The sequence below is a fragment of the Pleurodeles waltl genome, chromosome 4_1, assembly GCF_031143425.1.
Source record: "Pleurodeles waltl isolate 20211129_DDA chromosome 4_1, aPleWal1.hap1.20221129, whole genome shotgun sequence".
NCBI lineage: Eukaryota > Metazoa > Chordata > Amphibia > Caudata > Salamandridae > Pleurodeles > Pleurodeles waltl.
The window spans coordinates 709,657,013-709,676,901 of record NC_090442.1 but is presented as its reverse complement, the minus strand read 5'-3'; the positions used below and the strand labels follow the sequence as shown (position 1 = coordinate 709,676,901).

The following is a 19,889-nucleotide window of genomic DNA, read 5'->3' as shown; positions in this document are numbered from 1 at the left end:
CAACGAAAAAGAGATGAACTTCTGATCCCAAGAACAAAAATTTGTGATTCAAATATTGATGATACATGATACATTATGCGTTTTGATGCAGGGAGTCAAAAGACGAGAAAACCTCTAAAAGACAATTGGAGATTATTACTGTTGGATGAAACATTATCTAAATCACTACCCAATCATCCACTGATTACATATAGAAGAGCGCCAACACTAGGATATCATCTAACAAGCAGTCATATGACCCTGCAAAAGAAAAATACATCTAATTGGTTGAGTGATAAAAGGCAAGGCTTCTGGAAATGTACAAAGCGTAAAGCATGTACCCATGGTAAAAAATATGACAGATTTCACAACATTTGATGGAAGGATCATAAAAATCATGGAAAGAATAGACTGCGAGACCCCATATGTCATTTATGTATTGGAATGTGTGTGTGGTAAATAATGTTGGAAGTACAGTGAATAAGTTAAAATTACAAATCTTACATTACACAAGGGCGATAAGCAATCAAGACATGGCATATTCAGTAGCAAAGCACATATGGGAAGAGCATCAGGGTGAACAAAAAGACTTGAGATACTACGGCATCCAACATATTAAACAGAATGATAGAGGTGGAGACCGAGAACAAAGATTGAGGAGTATGGAATCCAAATGGATTGTTCTAATTGGAACTGAAATGCCGTGGGGGTTGAACATGGATGCAGAGTTACATAGACACCTATAGGAGATAAAAAACAGAAAAGATCCAAAAGGGGACATTTGATAAGAGACATGTTTTGAACTGGATTGTCCATCTTGAACCTTCATGAAGAGTTAGGCAGACCTTAGAGATTATTACCGAAAGATATCATGGTGTTATGAAATTAATGAAACAAATAAGATCCTCATGGGGAAAAGTATCCCCTTATATAAAGTTGCAGAATTTAGCAGCCTTTTTGTTTTGGTTATGCTTCATATTTAGCTGACTATGTTCTCATTTTTTAGGTACTTTACCGTGAATAAATAACCCAATGTGAGGAGAGATGTAAAAATGATATACAGTGTTTATAGAACAGTTTTTGTTTCAAATGGAATCCTCTAATGTCGATAAGTGTGCATTGTTAAACAACATGGAAATGGTACTTTACCTAAAAAAGAAAATCTTTAAAGGAAGGGAACAAACATATATTTTGATTTAATGAGTTACATTTATGTATAGGGTAAATTTGACCTCCATTTGAGACAAATGAACTAAATTTGGGTTACAAAATCGATGAGAAATGCCTTTTAAGTGATATAAAATAATCATGGATTTTAATTGGTGAATGTTGGGTGATCACATGATTTAAATACACTGACTTCACAATCTACTCTTTGGCCAGTCGACGGCTCAGGCCGAAACGCGTTTCCATTTTGTCTGGAGAGCACTTTGCACTTTGTACTTCACATGAGATAAGAAAATAAATTACCTTTTCGAGTTGGTGGATGGTGCCTGCGTCATTTCTGGAATCTAGACACCCGGGGAGTCCACGGAGGTGTGGCTTGTGTGGATTCCCCAAAGTTTTCTTACCAAGAATACCCTGCAAAGGTGAAATGTTGAATAAAAAACTCTATTTTTTCTTGCATTTCTGTCACACAAACTACAGGAGTATGCTGGTATCCACAAAATTCCTACCTCCTGTCCTGATAAAAACGCTACCCCACTTGAGTGCCTGTACCTAGTGCCTGCATCAGGCATGGATCACTCCAGGGTCAACAGTTATCCTCATGTAAAGACTAACATTGACCGTTGTGTGTTCCATTCCGGTCATGGGCACTAGACCTACCCACACAAGTGAGGTACAGTTTTTATCAGGAGACTTGGGGGAATGCTGGGTGGAAGGAAGTTTGTGGCTTCCCTCAGATGCCATAGCTTTCCATTGCCGAAATGTGCAGTAAACGTGTTTTTTTAGCTAAATGTTGAGGCTTGCTAAGGATTCTGGGTGACAGAACCTGGTAAGAGCCCTCAAGTCACCCTGTTCTGGATTCTCCTAGGTGTCCACTTTCTATAAATGTGTAGGCTTAGTAGGTTTCCCTAGGTGGGTTGGGGCACTTCCTGTCGCAGGCACTAGGCCTACCAACACAAGTGAGGTACCATTTTTATCGGGAGACTCGGGGGAATGCTGGTTGGAAGGAAGTTTATGGCTCCCCTCAAATTCTAGAACTTTGCAGCAACGAAATGTGAGGAAAGAGTGTTTTTTAGCCCAATTTTGAGGTTTGCAAAGGGTTCTGGGTGACAAAACCCAATGAGAGCCCCAAAAGTCACCCAATCCTTGATTCCCCTAGGTGCCTACTTTCCATAATTCTATAGGTTTGGCAGGCTTCCCTATGTGCCGGCTGAGCTACAGCCCAAAATCCTTAGCTAGGCACTTAGCAAAAACCACATCATGTTTTAGTGGAAAAATGTGATGTGTCCATGTTGCGTTTTGGGGCGCTTCCTGTCACGGGCACTAGGCCTATCCACAGGTACCATTTTTATCAGGAGACTTGGGGCTACACAGAATAGAAGCACAAGTGTTTTTGCCAATTGTCTTTTGCTACATTTATGCCTTCCAAATGTAAGGCAGTGTGTAAGAAAGAAGTAATTTTGAGAAATGCCCATTAGATCATATGCTAGGATGGGGACCCCTGAATATAGAGATGTGCAAATAACCACTGTTTCTAAACTTATCTTGTGCCCGTTTTGGAAATACATAGGTTTCCTTGATTCCTATTTTTCACTGTTTATATTTTACCAAATGAATTGCTGTATACCTGGTATACATTGAAAAACCATTTCAAGGTGCAGCTCATTTATTGGCTCTGAGTAGCTTGGGTTCTTGATGACTCTACAAGACCTATATATCCCCGCAGCCAGGACGGTCCAGCAAACATAACGGTATATTGCTTTAAAAAATATATCATAGTTGGAAAAAGTTACAGAAGAAAACATATTCAAAAAGGGCTGTTTTTTCAACTCAATTTCAATATTTTTTTTCTACTGTTACTTTCTGTAGGAAAGCTTGAAGGATCTACGCAAATGACCCCTTGCTGAATTCAGAATTTTGTGTACTTTCCAGAAATGTTTATCTGTCCGCAATCTACTATTGGTTTCGCACCCATTTCTGTCACTAACTGGAAGGAGGCTGGAAGCACAACAAATAGTAAAAAGGGGTATGACCCAGTAAAATGCCAAAACTGTGTTGAAAAATGTGGTTTTCGGATTCAAGTCTACCTGTTCCTAAAAGCTGGGAAGATGGCGATTTTAGCACTGCAAACCCTTTGTTGATGCCATTTCTGAGGGAAAAAACTAGATGCTTTCTTTTGCAGCACTTTTTTTCCCATTTTTTCAAAAAAAACATTTTTTGCTATATTTTGGCTAATTTCCTGGTCTCCTCCAGGGGAACCCACAAACTCTGGGTACCTTTGCAAACCCCAGAATGTTGGAAATAAAGGACACACATTTGGCTTGGATAGCTTATGTGCACCAAAATGTATGGGGGCCTGAGCGCCGAACTATCCCAAATAGCTAAGAAAGGGCTCAGCATGGGGGGTGGGGCAAAGGGGGCAGCAGCTAAGGTGTTAAAAATACACTCAATAGTACCATAATTTAATGCTTGATATTTGGAGAACTTCACAATTCATCACATCAATAATCAGGAACAAAAATTGTAAAATCAGCATAATGACTCCCCATCCTAGTTTTAGCTTATCAAACGAATGCTACCATCATTTACCAACTACTCTGCGCAACTGCAATGTGTAGACTATAAATCTGTATATGGTTATGCAAATCAGCTCAGTCTCGAAGTTGGAGGTAAAATAGAGCTTATTTATACTTTCTAGTAGTAAGGTTTCACAATAGAGGTTTTAAAATGCGTAGCCTCTGCTCTTTGTAAAGATCGCAGAAGAAAAACAAATGTAGTAGCAGTTGAGGTGATAACGAGTCACAGAACCATGTTAGCAGGTCCTGACAAAAGGACATACCTTGCAAAGTAAGCTACAAAGTGCCCTTTAAAAGAATCCTATTATAATCATGTAATTCAACAGCTTTAACTTTTTCTCTCTTGGAGGTGCTGTAGGTTTTGGCACTATTCCATTCACAGTGAGAATAAACATTGATTTTCTGTTTTAGGATACTTGAAGGAATGGCAGCTCAGCAAGCCTCGGCTGGGATCATTTGATGCTATATTTGTTGATGAGGCTCAGGACTGTACACCAGGTGAGCAGCTCAAAAAATATTCATATTGTGCTAAAGTTAATAGTATTAATGTTATTAAAAAGATGCAGCAAAACCTGTTACTTTATAAGTGTGAAGGAAATGTTTTTTCAGACACTAACAGTAGTCCAACACATGCTGTAAATTGGCATTGGCATTGGTATTTTGATGTTTATTAAATGTATTGATTTTATTTTTACAGTAGTATGCACATGCTAAACATGTCATCTGTAACACAAAAGTGGAAACTGAGTTTTTCTTTTTGAGGTTGGTTGATGACTTGTTATGAATAGTGATAAGTACAAAGAAATTGGACATGCCATGCTGAAGGTTTGGTAATAATGACTATTGGATGCGTAGTATAAAATGTAGCGCTTCAACACGACTCCCATAGACTACTTTTCATGCAGTGCATACTCTAACAAAGTGAACATGAGGGCCTGATGTTGGTTTCTCTCCTTTTTTTTGGGGGTCCTCATTCACCTTAGGCTCCAGGTCTTCTCCGAGCCAACTTACTTTATACCCTCTTCCTTTCAGAGTCAGACTTTTACCAGGGGGGACCATTCCTCTCTCTCACCATACCCCATTTGGGAAGCTGCAATACCAGCATGGCTACAAGAGCGCGTGAAGGGTGTAATCATTAGCCAAATAGCGACTTATGTTTTGTGTTTCTTCAGCCATTCCACAAAAAGCAGCCAGAATTTCTTAGCTTTGGTGATCCCTCTCGCCGTATCGATTTTTGAAGCATTATCAAACTCATCCAGCCAATGTGTATTTGAGGGGGTATATTGCCTACCCATTTCCTGCATATCTCTCCCCTAGCCAGCAGTATAGCATAGAAAAGCAGTTTCTGCATATCACTATTCAGTACTTCAACCCTCTCCATGATTCCCAAAACAACTAGAGAGACTTATAGTAATGTCGACCCCCCACAACGTCCGAAATCATTTTCTTCCCAGAAGGAGTCTATTACTGGACATTCCATAAACATATGTATATCTGTAGCCTTTTCTAGGCCACACTTTCCACATTAGGCCACTCCTCTTTTTCTTATTTTTGACAGTTTGTATGGGGACAGATCAGCTCTGAGAATAGAATGCGAATGATTCCTTCTGTAGGTAGCATGTTTAACCACGGTAAATAACGTACGCATAGAGGCTTGCCATATTCCTGTAACTGCACCCCCGTAAACAGCTGCCCCACAGATCTTCTGCCAGCTTAAACTCCCCATCCACCAGATCTAACATTTCCCAATACCAAGTGGCCACTTCTTTTTGGGAGGTAGTCTTCCCATTATCTTCTCCTCCAGACGATTCTTCAGGCCTAAGCTCACTCGGCTCCTCTGTGCCCACCTGTTCAACTGCAAGCAATTTAGTCTTGCCATATCTGTCAGCACTTTTAGTTTTTTTTAGTTTTTTTATTTCAGATCACCAAACTTAAACAGAAAATTATTTTCTGCCCCCTTTGCACCCCCTAGCATAGCCTTAAACATACATCCGAGATCTGTTGCATCCGGAGAGGAGAATAGCATCCTTGCGTTTTTAAGTTGGAAGCCCCAAGCATAATATTGGAGATCTGGCAGTGCAAGCCCCTCTTCTCCCTTCTTCTACGCAACTTCTTCCCAGATGTTCTGGCCCCTTTCTGTGCCCATATAAATTAGTTAATAGCCTGCTGGATTTTTGGTGGATACATCTCGTCCTATTGTATTAAGCAAAAAGCTAACCTTGGGCAGAATCACCATCTTTATCAGGCTTACCCTTCCTGGTATTGACAAGGGCAGGTGAATCTACCTTCACATCAGATTATTGCATTCCATCAGCGCTTTACTTGAGTTGATCACTGGTATCTGCTTAATGTCTTGTACAGTCTTTAAGCCCAAATATCTAATTTCGGTTTTAATTAACAGACTTTCCCTCTTCTGATTCCACACTATTATCTCTATTTTCTCCCGCATTGACATGATAACCGGACACTTTCCCAAAACCAGCAGCAATATCCAAAACTGCCAAAGTATACAACAATAGATCATATGCATACAGTGAGACTTTTTTTCACCCATCCCCAACATAGAAAAGGAGAAATCCTTCTAGCCAAAGGCTGAACGTACAGATTGAATAATATTGGAGAGAACGGGCAACCTTGCCTCGTACCTCTGGTTATTTTAAAAGAAGACATTAGACTCCCATTAACCAGTACCCTAGCTGAAGGGGCTTGGTAGAGCTGACCCACCATCCTACAGAAAGTGTTTCCAAATCCATAATAATTTAAAATTGTAACTAGATAGGCCCAGTTAACTCTATCTATAACCCTTCATGGCATCCACCGTAATTACTGCAAGAGGGGAACCATATGTTGTTGCCAAGTCAAGGGCCCCTATTAAGTTGGACTTTAGTTCATGAAGGTGCCTACATTTAGTGAACCCTTTCTGATCCTTATGCAGGAGTCCTACTACCAACCCATTTGTTCTATCTGTCAGCACTTTAGCAAAATTCTTATAATCACTGCTCAAAAGAGATATCGGTCTGTATGACTCACAGCTTGATGAACTTTTACCTGGCTTCAAAACCAGAGTGATTATGGCTTCATTCCATGGTTCTGGTAATGCCAACCCCTTCTCAAACATTTCTCCAAACAGAGCAGACATAATTGGCACTATAGATTCCCCCAATTCCTTGAACAACTCTACCGGAATACCATCCGGCCCCACAGCTTTACCCTCCTTACCTACTTTAAGTGCTGACCTGATTTCTCCCTGTGAGATTTTTTTGTTCATATGAGTTTGCTCTATAGCCGTAAGTACGCATCCAGTTTCTCACCTCTTCCCTCGTTACCGTCTTATCTTCCTTATAAAGCTCTGAAGAGAAGACTTGAAAGGCCTTCCTTATATTGGCACTTGTCCATCTCTCTCCTGTTTGGCCACAACAGATCTCTCTGATAGTATTTTTGACTTGCTCTGTTCTAGCTTTCCATGTTAGCGATTTTCTTGCACTCTTCTGATATTCAAAATGGGCTAATTTACTTGCTTCCCATCTTTTTCTTAATCTCACCTGCAGTACTTGCTCTAATTTTGTTTTCAGCTGTCTCAACCTTCCCTCTAGCTTGCCTAAAGGATCCACCCCATCTTTTATTAACCGCTTACATTCTACCATTTCTGCTTCTAGAGTGCTTATTTCCATCCTATATTTTTTATTTCTAAAACTAGTAAAACTGGTTATTTTATCTCTTATAAAAGCCTTATACACATCCCACACCACGTTTATGGGGGTTGACCCCAGATTAATTTTAAAGAATTCTTCTCTCACTATACGTAATTGTATTACCACATCATTCTCAAGTAGCAAAGAGCGATCTAATGTCCACCTTCTCACCTCTTTTTTTAAAGGACAAAATTCATTTTTAATACCACTGCCGAATGATCTGACAAGTGTGATGCCGAATAAATTATCTTATCAACCGCCTCCACCAGTACTTGATCGATCCAGGAGGCGTGACCATATTTTTTGTTTCTGAATGAAAAAACCTGCTGCCCCCTACTCTCAATCTCCACAGATCCCACAGTCCAAATTCCTTAATCGTCATGATCTTAACGTATGACTGATTTCGGGATAGCTGTTGACCTAGCCCTCGATTACCTGTCTAGATTGTTGTCCATAATCACATTGAAGTCCCCTGCCATTATAACTGGATCTCGAACTCTAGGAGGTGGGAAAACATCCTTCTCATTGGGTCAGTATCATTGCAATTTGGGCCTTAAAACCCCTCTACTGTAAGTACAGTATCATGTACTTGGAGTTTAGGTATGATCCACTGTCCTGAATTATCAGAAGTTACACCCAGCACTGCTGCTCTAACCTGGTGCTTAATCACAATGGTAACCCCCTTGGTATTAAAATTGTGGTCCGTACAGACAAAAGATTGAACCCACTTTTGTGACCTAAATAATTCTGTACATTCCACTCTAGTCAGATGTGTTTCCTGCAAAATTATTATATGCGCTGGGGAATCCTTCAGATACTGCAGAATTCTACTTCTCCTTCCCTTAGTTCTTAACCTGTTCATATTCCATGCCATAATTTGAATCAAACTGCAGTCTCCCCCCTGGTTTGTATAATCTCTCCCATTTATTTCCCAATAACTACACCATCCATCATACATAAGGTAAATTAGTTTTTTTTCTTTTTCTTTTTCTTCCTAGGGCTCACAACCCTGTGAACCCATCCCAGCCTCCTTGTGGGGTGGATGATATACCCAGATTTTAGAGCGCCTCTGGGGTGTCCGGCCAGAAAAAATATTGTTATACATCACACTCAAGAAGGCTGGGAATTTAAGTTGAGCAGAAATGCCTAGCTTCTTAAAATCCTCTAAGCGCCTTCCTAGTTTCCACTGTTTGTTCAGAGTACTTCTAGAGAGATCCAACCTCACTTCAAAAGAAAACGCTTTCCCGTTTAGCGATTTTAGTTTTAAAGCTTTTAACAAAATCTTTTCTTTCAAAGTATAAGTCTGAAAGTTTACCAAGATTTTACTTGGCTTCTCTTTACTAGGATCTCGGTTAAAAGGGTCTCTATGAATCCTCTGAATATGTGTTGCAGTATCCTCTTCGCTTTCTTTCACTTGCAGTGTACTCTTAATAAGAGAAGCAATACCTTAATATCATCACCTTCCACTCCCTCAGGTATGTTAAGGATTCTCAAGTTGTTTCTCCTTGCAGCATTCTCTAACCATTCCAGCTTATCCTGCATTTCTTGGTCATTAACCTTCAACTGCCGAATCTCCTGGTTATTCTTTCTCAAATCTTCTTTCAGAGCCCCCACCGACTCTTCTACCACCTGAGTTCTTTTAGCCAGCAATCAATTTTTTTCCAATATTTCACAGACCTCTCTAATATTTCCTTGATTTGCTTCGGATACCGCAAAACCTTTCTTAATCTCCTCAGACAGTGCTACTATCATTGCCTTCATGGGGGTTCTTGGATGTGTAAACCCAGTTTAAGCCACCAGCATGGCCTGTATTTGCTCCTGTGGCTCCCGTTCCTTCTGTGCCTCAACCCTCCTTATGGAGTTTCCTTTAAGAGGTGCTGCCTCACCGTTTTTTAATTCGCAATCCGGAAATTTTCTGTTTGTACTTTTAGCTGTAGTCACCATTTCTTGGCTCCTTCCCTTGCTCTCATCCCTTCTCCACCATATTCCTCCATTCCATTCTCTGACTCCATTCCAGTAGGAGGCAAAGCTTCCTTCACCCCTCCCTCCATTGAGTTGCAAGATCCAGAAACTTCACTGAGATACCCCACCGACTGGAGAACTTTAAAGTAAGACCTTAGTGAGGGTGTAACTTTTGGTTTCCCAGAGAGATGGGACTTTTTATTCAATTTTCCTGTTTTCCCCAGCTTAGTTCTTTGTAATTGCTGGCTTGCTTCGCTAGACTCATAAAGATGTAATAGTCAAAACTTTCCTTCCTCCTGCCCTGATAAAGCCCCCCTTCTGTATTTAACACCGGGGAATTTTTGCCACGTCTCCCTCCTGAACACGTCAGGTCGCGGCCATCACCTTTTATATCACCTACCCTTAACACAGAGTTCTTAGGCATTCTTGCACCACAAGTCTTTCTCTCCTCGTCGCCTCTTTCCTCTTCCAGCTGGTGACCGCGAGGCTTCCGCCTTCTGCCGACTTGCAAACAGAGTCTCCTCTCGCCACCAGGACCGCAGCTCCTTCTGTCTCAGACACCACTCTGGTTGTGCTGACACTGCCTCAGCTTCCTCGGAGAGGAAATCACGTGACAGCAAAACGGCTTCTCCTGAGCGCCAGGGCGGCATGAGACCAACCCACGGCACTCCCAGGCCGAATCCCACTCTCCTCCGAATTACAGCAGGTGAACTGGCACATATATGCTCTCAGCTTCTCCGTAAGCACTGACCGGGCCCCTAGACACTTGACTCTCTAGTGACCTGCAGCCACGCTTGCCGCCATCTCCTCTGAGCTCTCTAGGATGCTCTTGTTTCTTGTTAAATGTGAAAGGTAAGTATGGTAAAACTTTTTCTAGGGGATAAAGAATCTATCTGAAGATTCCTCACTTTTTGAATATCCTCATGCACCAGTTTAGATGAGAAACTTTTCAATGGCTTTTCCATGCTGGCAGGGGGCACTGGCTTCCCACATGGCACCACGTGGCATCATTGGAGCTTTGAAGCGCCCTCGTCGGCCTCAGGACATCAGTTTCTACGAGGCGAATGGATGAAACTAACATCAAAAGTGTATGTGTAGTTTTTATTGTGCTCAACAGAAATATATGAAAAGATGAATAAATGAACAGGATTATTTTGGTATTTTCATTGTGCTCAACATAAATATATGAAGAGATGAACAGGGTTATTTTGATATTTTCAGACCTGCAGCGGGGAGGTGGGTCAGTGAGGAATCTGCAGGTAGGTACTGCGAAGGTAAGTGAAGCTAAGTAGCTTGTTCTTCTGATAGATACATCTACCTGCAGATTCCTCATCTTTTGGATAGAGTTCCAATGCAATTCCACATCGGAGGTGGGTGCACGCCTTTTTATTTAAAAACTCCTGTAGAACAGAACATACAAAATGTCAGTCCCTCCTCACTTGAGAATCTAGGTAATTATGTTTTGCAAAGGTATGAAGGGAAGACCAGGTAGCTGCTTTACAGATATCGGCTGCAGTGACACCTCCTCCAAGAGCAGAGGTAGAAGATTTTGCTCTTTAAAATGTACATGAATTCCTTCTGGAAGTTCCTTGTGGGCTATGAGATAGCAGATCTTGATGAATGCCCACCCTCCTAGAGTTAAAGTTCCTGCAGGTTGGTGAAGGATGAAGTCCATCTGCGGTGTCCAGGGGGATGCAGGAAGGTCCTTGGAGTCACCCACGATCTGTCTCACATCGGTCGCTGGATTGCAGGAGGGTCAGTGGTCAGCAGGCCAACAACAAGCTTTGGCAAATGCAAGAAGAAGTTGCAGGATTTTGAGGATCAGCAAGGTCCAGGAGTCTCGACCCTTGGAGGGGAGTCAGGGCTGGTCCTCAGTACACAGGAGAAACCAGCAGAACTAATTGGAACCCCCACGAGTGACCCACTGGCAGCAGACACAAGGAGGCCTCAGCAGCACAAGAAAACAGAAGTCCCACGCCGCAGGAGTTAGAGTGAAAGCTGAACTTGAAGTTGCAGATTGCTGGAGGCTGGGGCTTCCAGGAGCTTGAAGTGCTCCTGGAGGAAGAGTCAAAAAGCCTGTGTCATAGTCGCGGTGCACGGGGGTTCTGTTCCAGTGGCTGCACCAAGGGCCCACTGTCTCCCAAGTTGGTCAGAAGACACGTTGGACCTGGAGAGGACCACAGAACCACTACCTGTGTTGCGGAGCCTCTTGGTATCCGTGGGACAGCAGGATCCACCAGCGGGTCGTTGTCATCTGATGGTGCCTGCGGATGCAGGGGAGTGACTCCTTCACTCCAAGGGAGATTCCTTCTTGCTTCTTGGATGCAAACAGAGACCTTGTGACCCTGGAAGATCCACAGCCACAGATGTTGCAGAAATCTTGCAGGAGCTGGAGGAGCAATGTTGCAGTGAGAGCCCTCCCAACTGGATACAGTCTTGTTTCATTCCCAAAGCAGATTAGCTGTGGTTCCGGAGGTCAGAAGCAAATGATGTCTTGCAGAGAGTTCCTTTTAGAGTCTTGCTCGACGAATCTGAGGACCCATCAGCTGTGGTTTCTCTTTGAGGGAGAGGGAGCGTTGCCCAAAACCCCTGCTGTGATCCACACTAAACGTGAACCATAAAATGGTAATGAAGTGATTTAATTGCCATTTTATTTTTCAGAAGGCGCATTGCAGCAGTATAGCCTGCCCCAGAGCCAGGAGAAATAAAGGGTGTGTCCTCCTTTGAACAGAAGACTAGAGCAGTGCTGGGAGGCACTGCAAAGTACACATGCCAGTTTGGCCAGCAGACTTGCGCCGGCCAAACTGTCATGTACACTTTTAACCTCTCCACCTGGCTGCCTTGGACAGCTGGGTGGAGACCAAGCACAGGCGAAAAGGGGCCTGTAAGAACATCTGGCCAGTACGACCATCCGATCCCGGTGCTGCCCTCACTCTGGTTACCAGCATGAGAGCTGCTCCAGGATTGCTTAGATTGCGAAGGACACAGAGGACGCATCTCGGGTAACTACATTTATTTTATTTTGAATTTTAGTGTAATTCATTCAAGTGTTTTTATTGTACATGCTTTTGTTTTGTTGTGTACTGTTTCACTGTTTCTTGATGCGGTGGGGCACTTCGCTCCCTCCCACCACTTTCAAATATTGCCGACCGCTGCTGGGACCCACCCTTGGGATAGCCCTTAAGTAACCCTAAAAGGGGGTTGGTCACTATCTGCAGTGACCCACTTCTGAGGGGATCAGGGACGTCATTTACCTGGCCTAACCAGTCGGATGTCACAGGGGCCTCTGCACATTTTATTTCCAAGATGGCAGAATCAGCAGGCCACCTGGCAGAGCTCTGTGCACCTCCCTAGGGAAGGATATGGACACGGGGGGTGGTCACTCCCCTGTCCTTTGTTTGTTTCACTCCAGAGCGGGAACAGGGGGTTCCTGCACTGGTGCAAACTGGTTTATGCAAGGAGGGCACCAAATGTGCCCTTCAAAGGAGTCTGGTGGTGCTCAGAGACCACCCCACCCCAGAGACACCAATTTCGAAGGGAGAGGTGGTCACACTTCTACCCTACAGGAAATCCTTTGTTCGGCCTTCCCTCACACAAGTTAGGCTCAGCAGCAGGAGGGCAGAACAATGTCTGAGGTCTGCAACCTGCCCTTGGGCTGGAGGGCCTACGAGAGGGGTGACTTGCAGTGTCCAAGTGTAGTGACTGCAATATAAGGCAAGCTTTTTATCTAAAGTGCAATGTGCATGCACCATTTCACCCAGGCTGCAACGGCAGGCCTGCAGACAAAGTTTGCATGGGCTCCCATGGAACCCCTGGTGCCCCAATGCCCTGGGTACTCAGGTACCATATACCACACAGGTACCATGCACCCTTTCACTACAGGTCGCCGCACCATGTCACTGTAAGTCACCCCTATGAGAGGCCCTCCTAGCCCAGACATCAGGGTGCAAGTACCTGTGTGTGAGGGGACCCCTGCATGAGCAGATGTGCCCCTACAAACTGGAGCTCCATTTTACTGGACTTTGTAAGTGCGGGGAAGCCATTTTACCTGTGAAGTGGGCACAGGTCATTACCTATGTCCAGCTACTTAATGGTAGCTCTGAACCTGGGCATTTTTGGTATCAATCATGTCGGAATCATACCCCAATATTGTTGCCAGTATTGGTTGTATGATTCCATGCACTCTGGGTGCTCTTTATAGGACACCCATCTTTGCTCCTACCAGTTTGCAGGATTTTCCTGGTCAGCCTGCTATGCTGCCATCCTACAGACAGGTTTCTGCCCTCCTGCTGCTTGACCAGCTCAAGCCCAGGAAGGCAGAACAAAGGATTTCCTCTGAGAGTAGGATGCAACACCCTCTCCCTTTGGAAATAGGCCACCGGTATGCTATGAAGGGCACATTGGTGTCCCCCCTTGCATAAACCGGTTTGCACCAGTCCAGGGACCCCGGTCCCTGCTCTGGCACGAACTGGACAACGGAAAGGGGAGTGACCAACTGGTGCAGGCACCAACTGCAGCGATGACCAGCTGTGTGGATCTTCTCTCCTGCAAAACTGCCAAGTGGTGGTCTGGAGTGGTCCCCTTGGTCATCTCTATCAGCTGTCCCACTTGGGAGACGGTAAGTCCTTGCCTCTCCTTGCAGCACAGTACCGCTGTGCACCATGACTCTTGCAGCTACCAAGGCTTGTTGGCTCATCTTCCAAGGTATCTTCAGGCTCTGTGTAGCCCCTGCCTCCAGCACACTTCCCTGCAAAGCACAGTCTCCTGCCTGCTGCTTTTGTGACGTAGGACTCCTCTTCAGGAGTGCTGAGTGGACCTCACTGCGACTCTTGTGCCTGCTGCTTGTGAGTTGTGTGTGGGAGCTGCATCCTCGACTTCTGACTCTCCTCACTGCTTAGGGTCACCTGCGACTGCCCTCCATGGGGTGAGTCCCCCTGGACCTTCCTGGTCCCTGGCAGCTCTGCAACTCTCCATCTGCAACTCTTGCCTTTGCCAAGGCTTGTTGGTGATTTTTTCACACCACTGACTGACTGCAACTCTTCTTCTGACGTGGAACATCGACTGCTTCACTCCTGGAACTCTTCTCCTGTTTCTGTGCTGCATAGCCTACTCCTGGTCTTCACCGTCGACTAGGTCCTGAATCTCCAGAAGGGTGGGTAGTGGCTCCTGGACTTTGTCCCCTTCATTTGCAGTTCCTCTTCTGTCAGGATCCACATTTGGTTTCTTCCAGTCCTGCTTGGGTCTTGCACAGTCCTCTTCCAAAGTTTACCTGTGGGTTTGGGGAAAAACCGACTTACCTCTTCTCTCATGGTCGCTGGGCGGCACACTGGTACTTAACTTTTGGGGTGCCTAGTTTCTCCAGCTCCCCTCTACAGATTCCACTTCCTTGGGTGGGAAACTGACTTTCGCATTCCACTTACTTAGTATATGATTTGGTCTTCCCGTAGGGTCTCCATTATTTTCGGATATTTCACTGTTTTCTATTGCTTTCTATGCCAATTCCTGACTTCTAATGTGTATTTAATAGTGTGTTTACTCACCTACAAGTGGAGTATTGCCTACACAGTATTTTAGTATTTATGTTACCATAATAAAGTACCTTTATTTTTGTAACACTGGGTGGTTCTTTTATGCATGTAAGTGCTGTGTGACTACAGTGGTATTACATAAGCTTTGTATGTCTCCTAGATAACTCTTGGCTGCTCATCCACAGCTACCTCTAAAGAGCCCTGGCTTCCTACACACTGTCTACTTCTCACTAATGGGGGATACCTGGACCTGGTATAAGGTGATAACACCATAGGTGCTCATCACACACCAGGCTAACTTCCTACACCCATGACAAGCAAGGGCCCAAAGCGCAACATGGACACATCAAATTTTTTCACTCAAAACTGCCCCTTTTTTGCATTGTGGGTATATGTGAATTCTGGGCCCTAGCTCAGCCGGCCCCAAAGGCAACCTAGCAAACCTGTACATTTCGAACAACAAGATACCTCCAGGGGAATCCAGGGTGGGGTTAGTTGTGTGGCTCTTAGCAGGTTTTTTTTTTTTTACCCAGAAGCCCTTGCAAACCTCAAACTTTGACTAAAACCCACCCATTTTCCACATGTTTCTGTGAGAAATACTTCTGACTCCTGTAGAAAGCCACATTTCCTCCCACCCAGTATTCCTCCAAGTTTCCCGATACAAATGGTACCTACCTTGTGTGGGTAGGTCTAGTGCCCATGACAGGAAAGGCCCTAAAAGGCAACATGGACACATCACGTTTTCCCCTCAAACCTACTGTGGAAAGCTGGCTCTAAAATGAAGTACACTGTGCAGAGAGTCCATTGGATCCCCAAAGGCTTGCAGAGGCAGAAATAGATAGGTCTAATGCTCTATCTGTGGTAGTGTGGGTGAGCAGTTAGGCTGATCAAGGAGACGTTTTAAGCATAGGTTGTACTCATAGAGACAATAAATAAGAGTCACACTCAAAGAATAAATCTGAGACCAAATTAGAAAAATAACATTTGATTTTATATAGGTTTTGAACCAAAGAACTTTTTAAATTAAAAATACTTTTCAGTTTGAAAAGTCGACACACTGCGATTTTCAGAGTCTTTAATGTTAACCTATGGGAGGAAAACAAGAATGCAGTTTTGCAGGTAAGTACTCTACTTACAAATCCAGTCTCCAGGTTTTTAGGACAACACCAAGCAAGGTTCAAATCAGCAGAAGGGCACCTGCAGTGGCACAGTGGCGGCCAGGTGCAGAGGTGAAATTCGGGATAGGGTGCCCAATGTTAACCAATGGAGACTGGGGGTAAACGAAGATGTGCTGCTCACAGGTGAGTAAAGCGGTGTCAGAGGTCGATCTCCGGAGGTTGAGGTGAGTACAAGGGGGGGCCACAAAGCAGCACCAAACTACACCCTCAGCGGCACTGGGGCAGCCGGGTGCAGAGTAGCAACATGCAGTCAGGCGCCCAATGTTAGTCAATGGAGGAGGTTGGTGTAGGAAAGTGCCACTGTTGGCATGGTTAAACCCCCGCTCCAACTCCTCCTTTTTTGCCTGATATTGATGCAAACTCAAATTGAAAGTGTGCTGGGATCCTGCTAATCAGGCCCCAGCACTGGTGTTCTTTCCCAAAATCTGTACCTTTGTTTTCACAGTTGGCACACCCATGGCCACAGTTAAGTCCCTTGTAAAAGGTGCCTATGGTACCAAGGGCCCTGTGGCCAGGGAAGATTCCCAAGGTCTGCAGCATGTATTATGCCACCCTGGGGGACCCCTCACCAAGCACATGCACACTGCCTTTGCAGCTTGTGTGTACTGGTGGGGAGAAAAATTCAAAGTCAACATGGCACTCTTCTCAGGGTGCCATTCCCACAAACCACTGCTTTTGGCATAGGTAAGTCACCCCTTTAGCAGGCCTTACAGCCCTAAGGTGGGATGCACTATACCACAGATGAGGGCATAGCTGCATGAGCAATATGCCCCTACAGAGTCTAAGTCCATTCTTAGACATTGCAAGTGCAGTGTAGCCATATTGAGTACATGGGCTTGGAGTTTGTCATTACTTCTTGGTATCAAACTGCTCAGCTCAATAAACCCACACTGATGCTGGTGTGGGGTTTATTGAAATATGCACCCAGGGGGCCTCTTAGAGATGCCCCCCTGTAAATTAGCAAAACTGCTAGTGTAAGACTGACCGGTCTGTGCCAGCCTGCCACTTTCAGACAAGTTTCTGACCACATGGGGCTTGAGCCTTTGTGCGCTCTGTTGTCAGAAACAAAGCCTGTCCTGGGTGGAGGTGCTTCACACCTCCCCCCTGCAGGAACTGTAACACCTGGTGGTGAGCGTCAAAGGCTCAAGCCTCTTGTTACAGTGCCCAGGGTACCCCAGCTAGTGGAGTTGCCTGCCCTCGGGACAAAGCCCCACTTTTGGCGGTAAGTCCGGCAGTAAAATTAGGGACAACAGAAAGGAGTGACCACCCCTAAGGTGTCCAGAGCTGAGGTGAACCCCCCCCCCCACCCTGCAGAATCCTCCATCGTAATTTGGAGGACAGGGACTAATAAGGTTAGGTGTGTGCACCCCTCCCCAAAGGGAGAGGACACAAGAAGGGTGTAGCCACCCTCAGGGACAGTAGCCATTAGCTATTGCCCTCTGACCCCTGAAGCCCCATTAAATCCAGGATTTAAGGGCCTCCCTGCACCCAGCTCACCAGATTCCTGGCAACCTGACAAGAAAGAAGGACTGCTAAGCTGAAACCCCAGCGGAGAAGAAGTAAGACAAGAACTGACTGGGCCCCAGCCCTACCGTCCTGTCTCCTGCTTCAAAGAACCTTCACAAGACCAGCGACTCATCCAGCGGCACCAGAGACCCCTGCCAAGCTCCAGAGGACTGCCCTGCACCCAAAAGGACCAAGCACTCCCCTGTCCAAGAAGAAACAACACCCAAAGACTCTAGCACCATTCCAAATGCGTAAGTCCTGACCACTCTGCACCTGATGCCCACGGCCCATGTCTAGCTAGCCCAACTGACTAGAGAGGATCCCCAGGCGATTGCGACTAAGTCACCACCCCGGGTTGACCTCTCCACGATGACGCCTGCAGAGGGAATCCCGAAGACCCCCCTGACCACGAAAGCTCCAGACGAAGATATCAGGTGCCTAAAAGACCACTGCACCCACAGTCCCTATGCTTTAGAGAACCTGACCTCCGGTGCAGCTAAGTTCAGCAGGCAGCCCTTCTCCCTGTCCAGCTGTGGTTTGCCCAAATCGATCCCCTGGACCTTGCCTGCAGCATCTGAGTGACCCCCGGTTCCCCTCATAGAGAATGATTGGCAACCCGATGCCTTGTTTGCACCCTTCACCCGGCTGCCCCAGTGCCTCTGAGGGTGTATGATTGGTTCCTACGTGTGGCCCCACAAGTGCTCCTCTAAACCCCCTCCGAAGTCGCAGGTACTACCTGTAGGCAGGCCTGATTCAAAGTGCCCCCAGTCTCCATAGGAGCCCATGTTACATTTGCCTCAACTTTGACCTCTGCATGTGCCGGCTCCGTGTTGCTGGTGGTGGGTGTTTGGGGGACTGGAACTGTAAGCAGAGTACTTACCTGTCATTCTTACTAACTTTTCTTCCCCCAGAAACTGTTCTCGAAAATTGCAGTGTGTCAACTTTTAAAACCGATAATTGCCAATATTTCAAAAACTGTATAACTCATCGTTTTCAAACAAAGTACTATTGAAATATGTGTGAAATACAAATCTATTAAAGTACTTACCTGCAACTTGAATCTTTTGGTTCTAGAAATAAATTAAGAAAAGGTATTTTTGCTAAAGAAAATCCATTGGTCTGGAGTTAAGTCATTGAGTGTGTGCTTCTTCAATTGTCTGCGTGTACAACAAATGCTTTGCACTACCCTCTGATAAGCCTAACTGCTCGACACACTACCACAAAAGAGAGCAATAGTATTATCTAATTTAGCCTCTGTTAAGCCTCTGGGGAACCCCTGGACTTGGTGCACACGAGCCCAACACTAGATGTCGGAAGAGATATGCATAGCATGTGAATCTGCAGAACTACCTGCAACTAACAGATGTACACTGGGTAAGTGACATTTTCTACATATATATATATATGTTCGATGGCATGTGTAGCTGCAGATACACATGCTGTGCACAGTCCGCCGTCTGGTGTTGGGCTCGGAGTGTTACAAGTTGTTTTTCTTCGAAGAAGTGTTTTCGAGTCACGAGACCGAGGGACTCCTCCTACTTCGGTTCCATTGCGCATGGGCGTCGACTCCATCTTAGATTGTTTTTTTTCCGCCATCGGGTTCGGACGTGTTCCTTTTCGCTCCGTGTTTCGGGTCGGAAAGTTAGTTAGAATCTCGGAAAAAAACGTCGGTATTGTTTGCGTTCGGTATCGGGTTAGTTAGAACAAATCGACACCGAATTTTGAAGAGCTCCGGTGGCCCTTCGGGGTTTTTTCGATCCCCCGTCGGGGCCTGGTCGGCCCGGCCACGTGCGACTTCAAGGCTCATGGAACGGACCCCATTCCGTTTCTGCCCAAAATGCCATCACAAGTATCCGTATACGGATCACCATCTGGTCTGTAACTTGTGCTTGTCCCCCGAGCACAAGGAGGATACTTGTGAAGCCTGTCGAGCGTTTCGGTCGAGGAAGACACTGAGAGACCGAAGAGCCAGGAGACTACAAATGGCGTCCACGCCAACAGGTCAAGATCGTTTCGAGGAGGAAGAAGAAGCTTTCTCCGTCCGCGAGTCGGATTCGGAAGAACTCGACGCCGAAGAAACAACCAAAACCGTGAGTAAGACGTCGAAAATCAAGACTCACGAGAAGTCTACAAAAGCCCAGGGGACGCCACCGCCAACAGGCCATGGCTTAACCCGAAAAATAGGTGACCCATCCAAGGCACCGAAAAAGGGCATGCTGGTGTCGAAGTCATCCGACTCCGGTCGAGATACCGCCACACAGCAACCTCGGAGCCGAGACGGCGGCTCCGAGAAAATTCGGC

General features: G+C 45.3%; 1 protein-coding gene across 2 annotated transcripts in view; it reads left to right on the top strand.

Moving 5' to 3' along the window:
- FBH1 (F-box DNA helicase 1) overlaps positions 1-19,889 on the top strand; it is a 925,111-nt gene that overhangs the window by 440,795 nt on the left and 464,427 nt on the right. For both annotated transcript variants that reach the window (XM_069229276.1, XM_069229275.1), the window contains one exon: positions 4,134-4,220. In XM_069229276.1, coding sequence (XP_069085377.1) covers positions 4,134-4,220 — 87 coding nt within the window. The remainder of the gene's footprint in view (positions 1-4,133; positions 4,221-19,889) is intronic.